Raw genomic sequence first — 16,516 nt, forward strand, 5'->3', positions numbered from 1 at the left:
TTCAAGGAGAGGCACAAAAGGGGACTTTGGTAAATAGAGCAATCTAGCCCCTAGGTATTTACCGCTGTATGGTTGGTCAATCGTATCGCTGTATCGAGAGGCGAAGCACACTTGTATGATTAAGGTCCAGTGCGTGGTTTGACATGCGTGGGCTGGAAGATGGAATGCACTGCTTACATCGTTGCACTATGCGGGTGTACGTGAACAAACGGGTCCTCCGGCGCCGAGAGCCGCGGAAGCAGGACCCGACGTCAGCTGCGGACGGATTGTTGTTCCGCCATCGGTTGCCTCTTACGCTCGGTACGGGAAGGTCTCCAGTCTCCTTCGTGGAGTTTGGACCGACAATGTGCCGGGATGTGGGAAGAAGAGGAACCCATGACGAGGGCGCTAGGAAACAGAGCTTCGAATAAAGGGGACCCTGAAGTGTAAAAGCTAGGCAAAACGCAGTCATTGGGTTCTCAGTTTCCCTCAAACAACTGTTGGCTGGGTGGTTCATCTGGAGGTTGCCCATTGCTCGGAACAAATGACGCACGGAGAGGCATCAGTTATGAGCCGACAAATTGTTTGATCAGAGTTCTCGCTGACATTCCAAGATGCTTCGGGCGCAGTCTGAATGGCAACTTATTGTCGACATCGTCATCCTGCAGGCTGTACCGTTACAGCAGTCCTGTTGACTGTTGTTGCAGGGGCCCTCGGTGAAGGGCGAAGACCCTCGAGCGCGGAAGTGACGTCGGCCGCCGCGGAAGGCAAATGTTATGGCCCAGTGAGGCGATGATGCCCGTCGTCCGAGAAATTCTTGACCCCTTCCCCATAGACGCCTCACATATCCTAGGGGTGTTGACCGTGTTGTCGACACTGTAAATTGTAGGGCACGGCACCAGTGGTGCGACGACGAATGCCGAGTTCTGGAAAAGCTGTGGAATCCGGATTCTTGGACGGGGCCGGGGAGAATGACGAATGCTGGGAGGGGCCCGGGGGAAGGTGGAGACGTGCTTGGAAGACCCTGAAGAAGAATTGGCCGGGCTAGGCACGCCAGGCTGGCAGAAGCGGAGGTGCTTGGAGCAAAGAACGACGGGTCGATGCTGAAAATAGAGACAAGATCGGCCCTGAGCAGGCATGTTGCATTGCTGTGGATGGGGACAAGCAGTGGCTTCAATATTGGTGTTTTTGCATAGATCCATCGGTGCCGGCCGGCAACGCATGTATGTGTTTTTGAATGCCACTATGCGTTCCTTTTCATGATGCTTGGTTTTAAGCATCTCTGAAGGGCTTGACCCAACGGCACATGCCACGAGACTGTCGCTCTTTTCCGTTCTGGATCATTATCCGTAGACCGACAGAAAGCCTGGTTCCTATCCCATCGTCATCGTCATCACCGTGGTTGTAGATGTTACTGCACCGGCGACTCCTGGTGTCCTGCATTCTCTTAGGTAGTAGTCCGTTAGTAGTGGTGTAGTCAACAAAGCCGCCTGTCAACAGATTTTCCTGACAATAGACAAACCATGGTTATTTTTGGGATGCTCATTGTCTGCTGATGAAAGAAAAAGCGCGCCATGCAAGATCGGATTGCTGCATTTGAGCGTTTGGGGCTTGCGGCTTGCGGCTTGCGGCTTGCAGAGAAAAAAGCTCCTGATGGCAAACAGTCGGCGCCAACCGCTACAAGGAATGCGGCAGAGTCAGCGGTTGCAGCGGACTGGGCCAGACTCTGGGGCCATCTGACGGGCTAGAAGGAGCCGTTCAAGCCGTTTTTACCAACCACTCGGCCGCTAAAGAGTGCTGACAGCTGGGGCTGCTTCCTTGGAGTGTTCCACTGACCTCAGAGGCTCGGCGATATTCTCGGTTGTGTCGACTCTTCGAGGCGGCGAACAGACGACGGGAAGTGACTGAGCGAAGGGTCGGGAGCAACGAGATGGAGGCTGAGCCACTTCTGTCCGAATCTCGAGAGGTAAGGGAAGGAAAGCAGCAGGGCAACCAAGGGTCTGAGAGTGAAGCCATTTCTGATTCGCCGAGAGCCGATGTGAAAGAGACGTAGCCTGCTCCGTTCTGAGTGGCTGCAGCATTTCAGCATTGATCGTCGTGTACCACAGTGCCCCGCGTCGAGCCCAGGGTTCAATTGGCCTGGCCAATGAACGGTCGTCATCGCGCGAGAAGCGGACGAATGTGAGATGGGTAACCTGATTAATTTAGGCCGTCAGACCGCCACCACGTTGTCCCTTGCACCAAAATCTGGCAAGCATCCACAGCCACTCCCCCCGGTCGCTACCGGCTCGCTCTCCCACTTCAGTCTCCCTACGCAACGTTGCTGGCGGGTTTTCTGATTGGGGTTGGTTCCCTTTTCTGACGCTTGTTGTCCCCAGGAAGAAGCCAAGAACAGCCACCACATGGGTCATGGACAGTGCGACGGAGGAAAGAAGAAGTGGCCCGGCCCTGCATACCTGGTACCTGCACCTGCCCTCAGCGCTCTATCCGTACCTTGCGCAGTCAAGCACGGTAAAGCAGTACCTTCTAAGGTACGAACCTGCCTTTTCACACTGACCACCCTCTCACGCCGCTCCAGCTCGAATACGAGTCTTGTTTTTCTGACCTTCCCGCACGTTCCACTCCAATGACCACCCCCCTCAAAACCTATCCCAACTCATCCCTCACTTCATAAAATCATTTCACTCGCTTTTCCCTATCGACATTCTTGGTTCCTTCCTCTCGTTTCCCCCCGAGTGATTCCTGCATCACATTGACAAAATTCGCCTTTTACGGTTTACCCTTTTAACCTACCGGTCGCTTCCGCCCTCCCACCTTGACCCGGTGCCGCTCTCCTATTTTCGTACCCACCGGGCACGCAAGAACTTTCCGAGAATTCCAGACGAACCGACTCGACTCACCTAAGGACCCCCCTGTGTCTTTCACACCACCATCAAAAGAATTCGTTTGTCGCCACACAAACGATCCATCTTCGGTTTATCTGACCGACGAAGAGAATTACTTCCTACAGTCGGCCGAATTTGACATATCTATCCTCGAACACCACCAGTATACTGGTAAACCTGTCATTCACCACAGGCAAAATGCATCCCACACGCGCCATTCAGGTCCTCGCCCTCGCCTCAGTCGCTCAGGCATCGTGGTTCAACTTCAACAAAGCCGAACCCCGCGATGGCCTTCTCAAGAGACAATCAGGAACCGCCAGCGGCGCCGAGACCACGTCGACTGCTGCTCAAACCACCACATCTGCTGCTGCCGTCACTACAACAACGACTGCTGCTCCGAGCACCAGCACCACCGTCGCCGTTGTGACTACCACATCTGCCGCCGCCGCCGACCCGACCACATCCGCTAACGCGCCTGCGTCAACCACAACACCGGGAGCCACGGCTGCCCCTACAACCCTGAAGACCAGCACCACATCTGCTGGTAGCAACAACGATGAGACCACCAGCGCAAGTGCCGCGCCTTCCACCCACTCAACTACCGCCGAACCCGTTACCTCCACCGTCAAGACCGTTATCACCACCACCAACTCCGCTGGTGTAGCTACTTCTTTCACCTCCGAGTCTACCGTCACGAGCACCCCTGGCCTTAACGAGGCCAACTCTGAAGATTCGTCGTCTGGCATGTCATCCGAGACACGTAAGACTGTCATCGGTGTCGTTGTTGGTGTCGGCGGTGCCATCGTCCTCGGTGCCCTGGGCTTCGTCGCATGGAGAATTTGGGGCAAGAAGAAGCAGGCCGAGGAGAACGATGGCCTCATGGAGTACAACAACCAGTACGGCAACGAGCCCAAGAACGAGGTCGGTAGCGCCCAAGGATCTGGTTCCGGCCGTACTCCCTTCCAGTCGACTCTCGAAAGCTACCACGCACCGAATGGACAAGTCAATGCATCATCCAACTTCTAAGAAGATGTGTGTTGCGACTTTCAATGATTGTTTCTTGCGGCAGAAAGCGTTGATTCCCCGGTCCTTCCCAAACGGATACCACAATCATTGATTTCTCTTTTTACTCAATATTGTTGCGGCTGGCCTTTCCACCAGTCATGTGGAGTTTGGGGCCGCCAGATTATCATGGCAGGCATGGTTGCATATCGCAAGGTCTCCGGACTAATGGATAGAAATATGTACATAGAAGGCAGAAAACTACTCTTTGTCGGCTGGGCTTAGGATGATCACCTCACTGGACTAGCGTGGGCTTCAAACGAGTCGCGCATCAGGACAGGGCATCGATACCAGCAAAGACACACGGCAGAGACCGCAACAAGCAAGTCTGATGGGCAGCCTTCTAGGCCCGTAGGCTTGTACGTACGTTAAGATACAACTTTAATATCAGGACCGCCAACTTCCAAACAATTCAAACAATGAAAGGCAAAAAAAAAAAAAAAAAAAAAAAGAAGCACATACCACATTCAAAATGACGCAGGTGAAGTCTGTTGGCTGAGGAGGCCGGGGGGTTGGCTCTTGAGGGAGAAGACTGAGTTCAACCGATTGATTGCAGCCCGCCCCTCCCTCTAAACTCTATTCCATTCTGTCTTTTCCCGATATGATCGGCCGTCATCCAAGGGGGCTCAACTGCCATCTGATGAAGTCCATGTCTCCATGCCAGCATGATCGTCCTTCTTCGGTTGCCCGTCCCGTCTGGGCAATATCACGTGGGCGCACCCGTGGCACCAAAGCTAGCCCATCCGTAATATGATTTCCCCGTCTCAGTGGTGTTTCGGGAGTGCTTTGTGGTGGTGTTGCATCCCAGCTTTTTGTGGGCGGGCGGTGGTTGGGATCTCTTTCCCGCGTTTCAGGTTCCCTTTCTTGCTGCAAGGCCCAATACCTAAGTATCTTTCCCCCCTCCTGTGCCGCGCATCTGTCGCAGCCGCGGGCGTCTGTTAATCCGGAAAAGCCCAGGCTGGTAAAGTTTAAGGGACGGACGTTTGGTTGTTCCTTTTTCTTTCTACTCCTCCAACGTCCTTTCGGTGTTACGTACGGTCTTCACATTGAGCGCTGCGCGTCGCCCACCTACTTCACTCCTCCTGCGATTCGTTGACGACGCTATATACGATTCGACGAGGTTGAGCCTCGGGATTACCATCACAAACGACATATTCCTAATATTTCAATTCGATGCGCTGGTGAAGGACGGAGCTGGGAGAACTTTATCTACGACACGAAAGGGAGAGATATCAATTGGGTTACGGCCACAATCACGGAAACCGATACTCGACGAAAGCAACCGACGCGATCGATTAATCAATCGGAGGGAGAGCAGATCCGATAATCACATTCGAAAGACGACGAAAGGACGACGAAAGGACGAGCGGAAAACGGCTAAACCGCAGCCGGCCCCACAAAGAAAGATCAGAGAGAAAGCAATGAGGACATCAACACTCTTCAACGCCCTATCGGGGGCCGCCGTGGTGGTGGCGGGCGTGCTGGCGATGGACCTCGGCGACGAGATGCGCATGGGGTGGAAGTATGGCCTGCTGCCGCGGCAGACAGCGCAGAACCTGCAGACTTTTGATGGGAATTTGGGCGGTGTCCAGGCGTCAGCGGTATGTGAATTTGATCTCTACATCTCTCTGGATGTTCTGCCCCAGCCCTCAACCAACAACCCGAGCAAGAGTCGAGACCCTCCATGGGCGTGAATGTTCTAGCTCCGGGGAGGAGTTCGGTGTGGCGTTTGAAGGGTGGCGCTGTTTCAGGAGTAGGATGAGGGAAGAATCGAAGGAAGGAACATTGGTTGCTGACTTTTTATGGCTTGGGATGCAGATTACCAAGTCAAATAACCCTAGTAGACCGTTCGAGGTTGACGGCGATACTTTTGTGAGTTTCTTCTGCAAGATATCCGACCTCTCCACAGGAGAAGACGGAGAGGAATTGTGTGTGAGTGGCTAGGGGAAGCGTGCTAACGAGTGCTCGTTTGTAGCCCGACTTCAAAACCGCCGCGGGCAGGTCGTGCGATAACCAGAAGAACAAGTGCTCACAAGCAGCCAACAACGGACCGCAAAAGTTTGAGGTGACGAAGTGTGATGAACAAGTTGGTGAGTCTAGAAGCCTCCCTCCCATGGTGTTGGAACTTTCCTTCACAATTGATGGGGTAGAGTCGAGAGAGGATTACGATACTAATACGGACCGGTAGAGCAATGCAAAAACACAATCGACTCTATCACAAAGCAGAGCTTTGGCGATCCCGTGTTTTCGGGCACGGTGGGAGACTTTGACATCTTTTGTGATCCTTGAGAGGTCTGTCTGAGTTGGGTGGTGGAGTGAGATGTCTGTTGTCAGCGGCGGCGGCGGCGGTGGTGATGTAAGCGTTGCTGTGTAGGAGCTCTGTGAAAGGAGATACCTACGACTTGTGTATATTGAGAGATGGTGGAAAGTGAATGAGGGGTTGAGGGGTTGAGGGGTTGAGGGCCGTAAGCCAAAATGTTTGGCAGAGATGTTGAGGGGGGGGTTTTGAGCTGTACATGTTAAAGCTTGGTTTGGTGTTATAGGCTCCTCGAAGTAGAGATCGAGGTTTGATGTCTGGCGGGCTTTACGCTTGGCTGTTGATGAGGGTGTGGTTATTCTTCTTCTTATTCCATGAATAATAAATCATGATCAAATTTATGGTGATGAACTCCTTCGATGACGTTGAGAAGTGGCACTGTAGGATCGTTCATAGTGTAAAGTTGTTGTGTTCTCTCGGAATGGCTTCACTTGTGAAAGCAAACAATATCTCGGAAAGAACAGATCTCCATGCTAGCAGTTGCCAGCCATACCTGCGTTTCATACTGCCTAGGTAAGGTAGTAGACTTTCTTTGGACAATAACACAGACCCAGGACAGGGTTATTTCTTTCTTGGCCACCTGAACTTTTGCTTAAGCCAAATCTTTCCGCGCGACTTTCGCAAGCGTGGGCAACACATCCGTTGAATAATAATAAAAAGAACCCATGAAATCGGACAGTCCTTTCATAGCAATGTGGACATAAAAACCGAACCGCTTGGTATCCCACCAACGGGGATCCAGACTCGACGGGGGGCTCTCGAAATAAACCCACGGGCACTGAATATCCGTTTGCTAATTAAACACGTCCCCCAGGTTCAACGCTGTTCCCGGGGAATTTCCAACCTGCCTTTGTTTTTGCCCCGAGCTTTTCGCGTTTTGTGGCTCGAAAGAGTAAGACAATATATGTCTTGGGAAAACCACAATCCACAAATCGAAAATGCCATTTGTCGTTCCTGACTAGGAACGCGGGGCGAATGGAAAAGTTGAGGCAAACTAGACTATGCAGATCGAACCGGTAGGACTTTGCCTGCCACCTGATGAGATGCAGGAGGAGTTTCACGGATAGCTAGGTAGCTAGTAGGAAGGGATGGAATCGAGAATGAGACGAGACGAATCGACGACACTCAGCTCTGATGATTGTCTGGGAATTCGGTACCTGCATATTTTTTCAAGTTTAGACCGAAACTGCAGTAGTGTCGTCGAAGAAAACGTGCGTTCAAGGGGGATGGCACCAGCAATTTGACAAGTTGGGGCTCCCGTCATGCAGATTTTCGAGCTGTTGAGTGGGTGGGCGCTACTACCTAGCAGGATGTAAAATAATAAGGCTTATTATATCTTCCATGGACTATTTCAGAAGTCTCCATGATATGAGGAGTGACGAAAGACATGTTTGTTCCTTTGGCTCAAAAACCTTGAGGTCGCGATATTGGCGGCATGGCGTTCTTGAAAGCAATAGATATGCCAGCACCAACTTTGATACCGGATCCAGATACCTGTAAACACGCAGCGTCTTCCTCTGATTTCACGACCCATCTTCCAAAGCAGGCGGGCACAATATAGAAGCAATCTGAGCACGAGCGTCACGGGCCGGACATTCGAGCCATTGGCAAATACGATGTCGTCTAGGAATCCAAGCGGCGGGGCCTCTCATCCCGCGGGAAATCACCCATAGCTCCAGATGCGATGTAGCAGTAGGGGAGGCGATTTCCGGGGGGGGGGGGGGGAATTTCAATAATGATAAGAGAGTACATTGTCCCTTGCCTGCTTCCTGGTCACACCAAAGGTACCATGATATCAACCAAACAAGGCGAGATTGGGCTGGTCATAGCTCGGCCCCGTGGTTTTTGGCGGCGCGGACTCTCATTAAAACAAAGCTGGGCCGCTGAGTGGCCATCGTCGTCTCTCGCCCGTGGTGTGGGAATCGTGGAATCGTGGATTGGACAGCCTGTCCCTGGCGACTCGCGCTCCCCCGGTCCATCCTATTGGAAAGCGGGCAGGGGGATGCCCCCCATCTCATCCAAGTTTGTCACTCTTGTCTGGCCCCGTTTCCCCAATGACATTCGTTCATGTGCCACTGCTCTCTCGCAAGTTGGCTAGAAAAGAAGGGCCCCGAAGTATGTATCGACCTGGAAGCAGAGAGGGTCAGAGGCAGAAAAGTGCCAGCTGTCTTTCGTGGAGTTGTACATAGTAGCCCCAGCTGAAGCCGTCCAATCTCATCGTGCCACTGGTGCCGGGCCACCGAACCTAGGCTCCACGACACTCGAACCCGGTAGCCTGAGGTACTCTAGGCGGAGGTATCCCTTCCTTTTCCTTTCATCGAGGCTCCACGAATTCGTGCCGGTGCAGATGAGCTATCCTGTCGTGGTTGTCACTGCATTGGACGACTGGCAGACCTGACGGTTTTTGTTCAACAAAGGTGTACGGATACATACAACGTTTAGGTAACGGAACCAAGAACAGCCCAAGTCTGCCAAGGTGCCTGTATAGGTATTCAGCAGGGTACCAAGGTACCTTACTAAGTAAGGTAAGGTACCTTAGGTAGGTAAGGTAGCGAGACTAAGGCAGTCTGAGTGAGCTGTCCTCGGCTGGCCGTCGTGCCTTAGCTCTGCTGTACCTGCTCCTTCCCGTGCGCGTACCTGTACCTTGCCATTCCTGTCTAATCCCCGTTCCCAGTCTTGTGCATGTACGGATACATCGAGTCCCTTCATTTTCCATCGTCTTCCTATGAACCATTCGTAGTGTACAATCAAGTCATGAACACCTAACCGGCCGGCACCATCTCCAACGATAACTTAGGTCGGGAAGGGGAACTAGGCAAGAATTATTACCTTAGCTTCCCATGTGTCCTTCCAGGTTGCCTTTTACCTCGCCGTCCTGTCCAGTCCTCACTGACTTTCCACCTTGCTCCTGACACATCACGTATCTAACGACATCTCTATCCCCCCTCTACTCGTCCGCTCAGCCGACGGCATCCTGCCATATCGACGGAATCGCCATCGTACGTGTAGCTCAACCTGTGATCCGATGCGTCCGGTAACCGCATGCTGCCTCTGCCTACCTTCTCTCTTCATGTCGCTCCTTAGTCAATAATTTCCCTCTCCCAGTTCCTTTCTGCAACGGGCCCCCCGTCCCTCTAATCCCTGCACCGGACCACCATCTGCAAAATAATACCTTATTTCTGCTGGCTATCCTTTTTTTTTTTTCCCTCTCTTGACCAGGTCCCCTTCCCTGCCCGCCTAACAAAAAAATACCTGGGCTACCTCACCTACGAATACGCGTCGCGACCAAAAAAACCACCCGTCGGCCCCAAATATACACACACATCCATCCCCAATCACACGGGCCGCCTCTCCTCCACCCCCTTATTCCTGTCAACAACCTCGACAGCGCCCGTTCGTTCCCTTCGTTTTTTTTTCTCGCGGCCTGCTTCGTTGTGTGTGCATGCCGATTTTTGAGGGCTGTTGAACAAAGGGTCCTCGACGCGAATACACAGAGACTTGGCTGCAGACGATTCCCATCGTTTGCGCTGATCTCACCGTGGTAAGTTACAGCTCACCGTATCCTCACCTTACTACATTCCCGGCGTGCTACGGATACCTTGAACGTCCACCCAATACGCCACGTCTTCCCTTGGGCCCATTCCTAATTGAAACAGAGTCCCACGAAGACGTCTTCTTCCCAGCAATCCGCATCTCCTCCTGCTGCATCCGCACAGGACGGCACAGGACCTCATCGTCCATCCTACAATTCGCCGCCAACGTCTCCCGCCCTCTCATCGACGTCCACAGCTGCCGACGGCGAGGACCTTGGGTCCTCCCCAATTTTACCTTCGCTACCTGCGCCCAGACTCCCCGACCGAGCTCGGGAAATTCTGAGAAGTCAAAACCAGTCCAACCCGGAGGAAGAGGAGAGATACGTGACAGCTAGCTGGGGCTCGCCCTACTCAACTGAAGAGACAAACCTCATTCGCCGCGAGAGCATCGGCAGCGATCAATCCGAAGGCTCGCCCATCCATCACATTGCTATCAGCACTTCCTTTCTTCGACCTCCCCCAGCGCTCTCGCTCGGACAGGACGAATCGCACGAGCCCTATCTCAGCGCCGCTCAAGTTCTAGCCAATCGCGCTCGGAGACCTGTGCGACGATTGACTGAAGATTGGATTCGCCAACACACGGCGGGGGATCATACTGAGAGTCGACATTGGTTCAGCGACGGAAGCGAGCACTCTTCACTGAGCGGCTCAGGATCTGGCGACGAAGCTGTTTGGCACGATAAGGAATCTCTGCGAACCCCGAGAGCCCGACCACGCTTAACGCGCGCATCGCTCACGGAACCTCGCTATCCTCGAACCCGATCCAGCGTCGAGACGCTCAAGCAAGAGGACGTGAAGCCTCGAGACGAGACCACAAACGCGAAAATGGAGAGCCCCGATCTTTCAAAGGCCGACTTGGCCCGCGACCTGCCAGACCTCCCACCCATCCCCACAACGCCCAGACGGAGCGCGAGTGCCGCTGTCGGCAACATTGCGAGGACGCCAAGCACACCGATGAGGAGTGCATCTGCAAGAGTGACGATCAAAGAGCCCAGCATGACGCCTCGGGTGAAGAAGAAGATCCCGTGGAAGGGCAAGAATATTATGGTTCTTCTTCCCAAAGACGAGGAACGCGGACGCCAGGGCCATGCGCCCAAGCCATTGAACCAAAACGAAATCGAGGGCATGTTTAGATCGTGGGAGGAGCTTGGATACGACATCAGTGGCTTCGATTTGGATCTCGCAGAGGGCACGTACCAGGCCCCCACTGGATACTCCCAGAGTCGAGACGCCTGGCCTAGCCCCGAGGACCTTGTTCGAGAGCGTGCGCAACATACATACAAGGTCACATTGCCTGATTTGAATGGTAAGCCTGTGTTGAATGGACTGAAAGCAATACGAATGCTAACTATCGAACAGCTTGGAGAGACTACGTCAATGAGCTTAACGAAGCCAAGTTGCGAGCTCTTGGAGTGTCATTTGGCGACGACGATCCCCCTGCGCCTTCAATATCGCCTGCAGTATCACAGCCCAGCCGACAGGCCTCTGCGCAATATCCGCCTTTGCCATTCTCTCCGCCATTGCCTACATCCTCAGCATCGAGCAATCATGTGCAAGGCTACCCGTTTCCGCCTCAGTTCATACCCGGTGGACGTTCTTCTGCAGGCCACAGCCACAGCCCAAGCATGGCTTCTCCCATTGGCTTTGGAAGTCACCCTGCCAAGTACAATAATCGACAGTCGATTTCGGTTCCCATGGGCCACTCGCCTTTCCAGATGCCTGGTCAACCATCGCCCCTAGGCTGGCCCGGTCCGCACAGAACAGATTCGCCTGGGCTACTGAACGGGATTCTTTCTCCCGTCTCACCCTTCATGCCCGAAGGGTTTGCACCGACTGGCAGCCCTGCTTTCAATGCGCATCAACGTCACCAATCTTTGCAATACCCCATGATGCCTCATCAGTTCATGCAGCAGCAACAACAGCAACCTGCGCGCGCATCACCACGTCTGCAAGAGGTGCGAGAAGACGAAGAAGAAGAGGAGGAGGCACAAGAAGAGACGCCTGTCAAGCCCGCGGAGCCCGCACAAGTAAACGACGATGATCTCCAGGCAGAAATTGACGAGGCCGAGTACCACCTGGAGGAGCAGATGCGTAATGAGTTGGAGCACGAGGACTACAGCCCCCACAATGAGGAAGCCGCGGCGGAGCAACTGGCCAACTTCTCTCAACAGCAGCCTCTTGCGCATGCCAGAGAGGCATCGGTTCAGTTCCAGGCACCCCGGCAGCTTCCTAAGCAGTTCGGTCCTCAAGGCGGCGATGGTCCTGTCCTTCACCACCCGCGCCCTCACAGCCGTGGCCACTCTTTGTCGCAAAACTTCTTCTCTCACCATGACGAGACCCGGCCTCGCGGCGACAGTTTGGCCGGGTGGCACGAGGTTGACGCACAGCGGATGGATGAGGCCGCGGAGATTGAGACCAACCCTAGCAATCTCGGTACACCCGTGCAAGATTTCAGCCTCACGACGCTCTTGCAGCAGCACCAGCGATCGTTCTCCACAACAAGCAATCCTTGGAACGATGTTTCGTCAATGTCAGGCAACTCTGGCATGCCGAGAAGACCCAGCCATGCCAGCAAGCCTTCGCTCTCTAAGCTCAACGTCAAGGCGCCCGAGTTCAAGTTAAACCCAGGTCACGAATCCAAGACGAGCTTCACTTTCGGTGCCGGTAGCAACAGCTTTCAGCCCTCGGTCTTCCAGGCCGGCGGTGGATCATTCGCCCCGTCAGTCACTTCTCCGTCAGCAGGCTCGTTTGGTGCAGGGTCCATGTCGTCCAAGATTAATGCCGCTGCCCCTGTCTTCTCGCCTGGTCAGAGCGACTTTAGCTTTTCTGCCTCTGGTCCCAAGTTTCGACCGGATGCACCCGCCTTCACACCCTTTGGCAATGTTTCGGATTCCGTCACTAGCCCCGTGTCGGGCAGCGAGAGCGCTGGGAACCGAACTAGCTCGATTTTCGGCAACATTGATCTGAACCTTTCGGACATTGTCAAGCCTCCCAAGAAGTCAAAGGCCGTCCCAATTATCGCTCCCAGCCTCAGCGATAACAACCAGGATGAGTCTCAAGACGACCTTCCGGATGATGCAGATGGTCGCTTGATTGACGAATCTCGCTTCAAGAGAGCAAAGGCGTCCAGAGGAGACGAGGATGATGTTCCTCTTTTCGCTGAGCCATCGCCTGAACCCACGACGTTGCAGTCACTCCAGCCAAGGAAAGAGGAGCAGGATGCCTCTGACGAGCAAGCGTACACGCCCGCCGATACTACGATGTCTTCAACCGTTGCTTCAGAGCACCCTGCCGACTCCAAGGCTGTTACAGCTACTAGCCCCTCGGATACTTCACCTGACCAGCAGCACCTCAACTGGGCACCCTTCGAATTCGACTCGAACAACGATGTCCAGAGCTTTGCCGAAGCCCGACCTTTCGGTATCGACTCGTACAAGAAGGGCCACAACAAGTCCCTTTCTGCCACTGCCAGAGCATTCATCCCTGGCGGCGGCTGGGCGCCTACTCCGGCAACTGAAACCGACGAGGACGAAGAGGATGAGCGCGACAGAGAAGACACCGTTGAGCCAATCCTGCCAAGCACCGAGGCGCCTGCCCCGGTCTCGCCACCTCGCGAGCCATCTCCCAAGTTCGCCGCACCCAAGGGACTGGGCGCTTCTCGTTTCGCAAGCCCGCCCAAGACTAAGGGTCTTTCTGCGTCTCGCTTTGCCGCCTCTCCATCGCCTGCGCGCAACGCCGGAGAAGAAGACTACGAAGACTCCCTGGAAGAGGGAGAGATCCCCGAGGACTATGTTGTTTCCGAGGGAGAAGAGTATCTCGATGAGCCCAACGCCCACGAGTTCACATTCCCGGCACAGTCGGCAATTGATGCCAGTAACGAGCTTCATGAGCCAACTTTTGAGGAGATTGATGATATCATGAACCACCTCAACCAGAATGACCCGACGTTTGGTGTCAACAAGGCCAACGACGAGGCCGCCAGATGGCACCAGCCCAACCCCAACAGACAGATCCAGGTCGCTGGCGTTACCAATTTGTCGCCCTATAAGATGCAGGCCGGCAGCCAATATCGCAGCAGAACCTCAAGTCCAGTGCGCCAATACCACGGTCTCCCCGCCGACAACTCGGCAATGCCGACTACGGAGTTGGAGGATCCTTTCGTCGATCCTCCATTGAGTGCACAGTCATTCGACGCTCCGATTACCCACCTGGTTGGCCAAGAGAGTGCTGCGCAGAGCGACTGGGAAGGCGCCTTCAGCGACGAAGAGCAAGCCAAGTTGGAGCAGCGCGTCCAGTTCTTCGACGGTCGTGTCAACGAAGCCGTCGGCGATCTGCTCTCCGCTCGCTTGGGTCCCCTGGAGAAGACCCTGCTGTCCATCAAGCAGTCCCTCCGCGGCGACAGAAGAGCTTCGTCTTCCGTCCGTCGCAGCGTCTCCGCCGAGATTCAACACAGCGACGCTGACGACGAAGATGAGGAGCCTGTGCCTCGTCGCTCGCTTAGTCCGCGCCGCGACAAGCGCATGGAACAGATCCGTGCCGCTGTACTCGATGCTTTCGCTGTCCAGCAGCACGGCGCCGCTCCCGCGCCTCAACTTTTCGCACCTGCTACCGATGAGCCTTCCAGCACTGCTGTTCTCAAGGCCTTGGAAGAGATGAGGGAGCAGTTCGGCGCTTCTATGCGCCTTGACTTCCGTGGCGAGGATCTGCGAAACATTGTCGAGGAAGCTGTTGAGAAGCGCATGCCAACACCGTCCCAGCAGCCAACCGCCGATCGTGATCATGACGAGGCCGTTAACAACAAGTTGAGTGAGCTCCAGGCCAAGGTCATGGATCTTGAGGAGCGTCTCTATGTCGAGCGTAGCAAGACTGAGAAGGAGGTTACCGATCGCCGCGCCGCTGAGGATCTCGCGGCAGAGCTCGACAGAAAACTCCAGGCCGCCGAAACTCGCGTTGAAGTCGAGATTATGAACAAGAGCATTTTCGACCATCGCGTTAGCGACCTGGAGGATAAGCTCCGACACCAGGAAGAGCGCACCCAAGCAGAGCTTGACGGTCGCAGAACTGCCGAAGATAGACTCTCGGAGATTCAGCGTCTGCTCCGTATTGCCAGCGAGGAGGAGGTCCGCCTTCGTGAGGAAGTTGAGGAGCGGGACCACAAGCTCAAGGCCTTTGAACAGGCCGCTTCCAAGCAGACGATGCGCATGGCACTTATGGAAGCCTCGCAGACGAATGCTACGCAGGCACAGACTGAACTCACCAACAAGATCAACGCCATGGAGGACGAGGTGCGAGGTGCCACCCACGAGGCTAACCGCTGGAGATCCGAGACGGAGCGCGTGGTTGAGACCGCTCGCAGACAGCATATCGACCTCACCGAAACACTCCAGGAGAACAAGGCCATGCAGAAGTTCATCGACACCCTTGGAACTCAGCTCCAGGAGAACGAGCGCGTCAGAGAAAGCTGGCGTGCCAAGTTTGTCTCTCTCCAAGAAGACATGGCCAAGGCTGCGCGCGACATCACTGAGGAGAATGCTCGTCGCACCAAGCGGGAGCAGCAACTCGTCGCTCGTCAAGAGGTCTTGGATGCTAAGCTCCAAGCCGAGGCCCGTACGCGCGAACGAATTGAAGCCGAGATGGAGAGATTGGAGAACGGTGAACGCCAAGGCATGCGCGCCGTCAGCGAGTGCAAGCGCCTCGAGGGCCTGCTTGGCGAGATGAAGACCGAGAACCACAAGCTTCACCAGTCTGCCATGCGCTACCAGAGCGAATTCAAGGAAGCGAGAGAGTCTGGCATTGCCGAGGTCCAGCGAACGCGCGTTTCTATGCAGCGCGAGATTGATGAAGCCAACCACCACGTCAATGCTGTTCGCGAAGAACTCGAGGAGCAGGTCGCTAAGCTCAGGGCCGAAGTCGACCAGGCCAACATGGACGTTGAGACTGCCAAGGCTCAGTCTGAGATGATGATGGAGGAGGCTCAGACCAGCAAGACCGATGCCATTGAAGAACTCAAGCGCAAGCACCAGAACGAGCTCGAGGACTTCCAGACCCGTTGGGAGCGCCAGCTGAGCAACGCCGTCGAAGACGGCCAGAAGACCGAGCAGCACCTCCTCGAGCGTCTCAGTCTGTCAACGTCCAAGACCGAGCATCTCCAAGACCGCGTCGCACACCTGGAGGAGAAGCTCGAAGTTGCCAAGGAAGCTGCTCGTGCTGCCGCTCAAGCTGCCAGGTCTGCAGGTGTCGAACCAACCGTTGTGCCCACTGCATCATTCCAACCCAAGGCTGTGGAACACGCCGCACCCGTCGTGTCTATGGCTATGGACCTCCCAGAGAAGATCTCGCCCCAGGCGTTGCGGGAGTCCATCATGGTCTTGCAAGAGCAGTTGCAGGCACGCGAGCAGCGCATCGAAGAGCTCGAGTCTACTGTCGACAAGCTGGATCCCGAAGCCCCTACCAAGATTGCCAAGCGTGACGATGAGATCACTTGGTTGCGCGAGCTTCTTGCCGTGAGACATGGTGATTTGCAAGACATCATCCTTGCTGTCTCTGCCGAAGACTTTGACAGAGAAGCTGTCAAGGATGCATCCATCCGCCTCAAGGCCAACCTCCAGATGGAGGAACAGGAACGCGAGCGTGCGATGAATGGCGGATCAGCAATTAATCTGCCTAACATTGCACAGTCG

The 16,516-nt window shown here is 54.7% G+C and overlaps 3 protein-coding genes across 3 annotated transcripts; 2 read left to right on the forward strand and 1 right to left on the reverse strand.

The window, feature by feature from the left end:
* Window positions 1-339: 339 nt before the first annotated feature.
* BDP81DRAFT_413890 (uncharacterized protein) lies at window positions 340-1,497 on the reverse strand. Its single transcript, XM_060589314.1, has one exon. It carries the CDS (start codon window positions 1,257-1,259, stop codon window positions 657-659), a length of 603 nt encoding a protein of 200 aa, XP_060452011.1. The 5' UTR covers window positions 1,260-1,497; the 3' UTR covers window positions 340-656.
* A 1,565-nt stretch (window positions 1,498-3,062) lies between these two features.
* Window positions 3,063-3,890, forward strand: BDP81DRAFT_444593 (uncharacterized protein; the record flags this gene model as incomplete). Its single annotated transcript, XM_060591855.1, has 1 exon — window positions 3,063-3,890. One exon carries the CDS (start codon window positions 3,063-3,065, stop codon window positions 3,888-3,890), a length of 828 nt encoding a protein of 275 aa, XP_060452012.1.
* Window positions 3,891-5,347: 1,457 nt separating this feature from the next.
* BDP81DRAFT_456741 (uncharacterized protein) lies at window positions 5,348-6,215 on the forward strand (the record flags this gene model as incomplete). Its single annotated transcript, XM_060593209.1, has 4 exons — window positions 5,348-5,527; window positions 5,745-5,798; window positions 5,902-6,016; window positions 6,115-6,215. 4 exons carry the CDS (start codon window positions 5,348-5,350, stop codon window positions 6,213-6,215), a joined length of 450 nt encoding a protein of 149 aa, XP_060452013.1.
* Between the last annotated feature and the right edge of the window lie 10,301 nt (window positions 6,216-16,516).

This window comes from Colletotrichum phormii (genome assembly GCF_030913505.1).
Source record: "Colletotrichum phormii strain CBS 102054 chromosome Unknown BDP81scaffold_1, whole genome shotgun sequence".
NCBI classification, from domain to species: Eukaryota; Fungi; Ascomycota; class Sordariomycetes; order Glomerellales; family Glomerellaceae; genus Colletotrichum; species Colletotrichum phormii.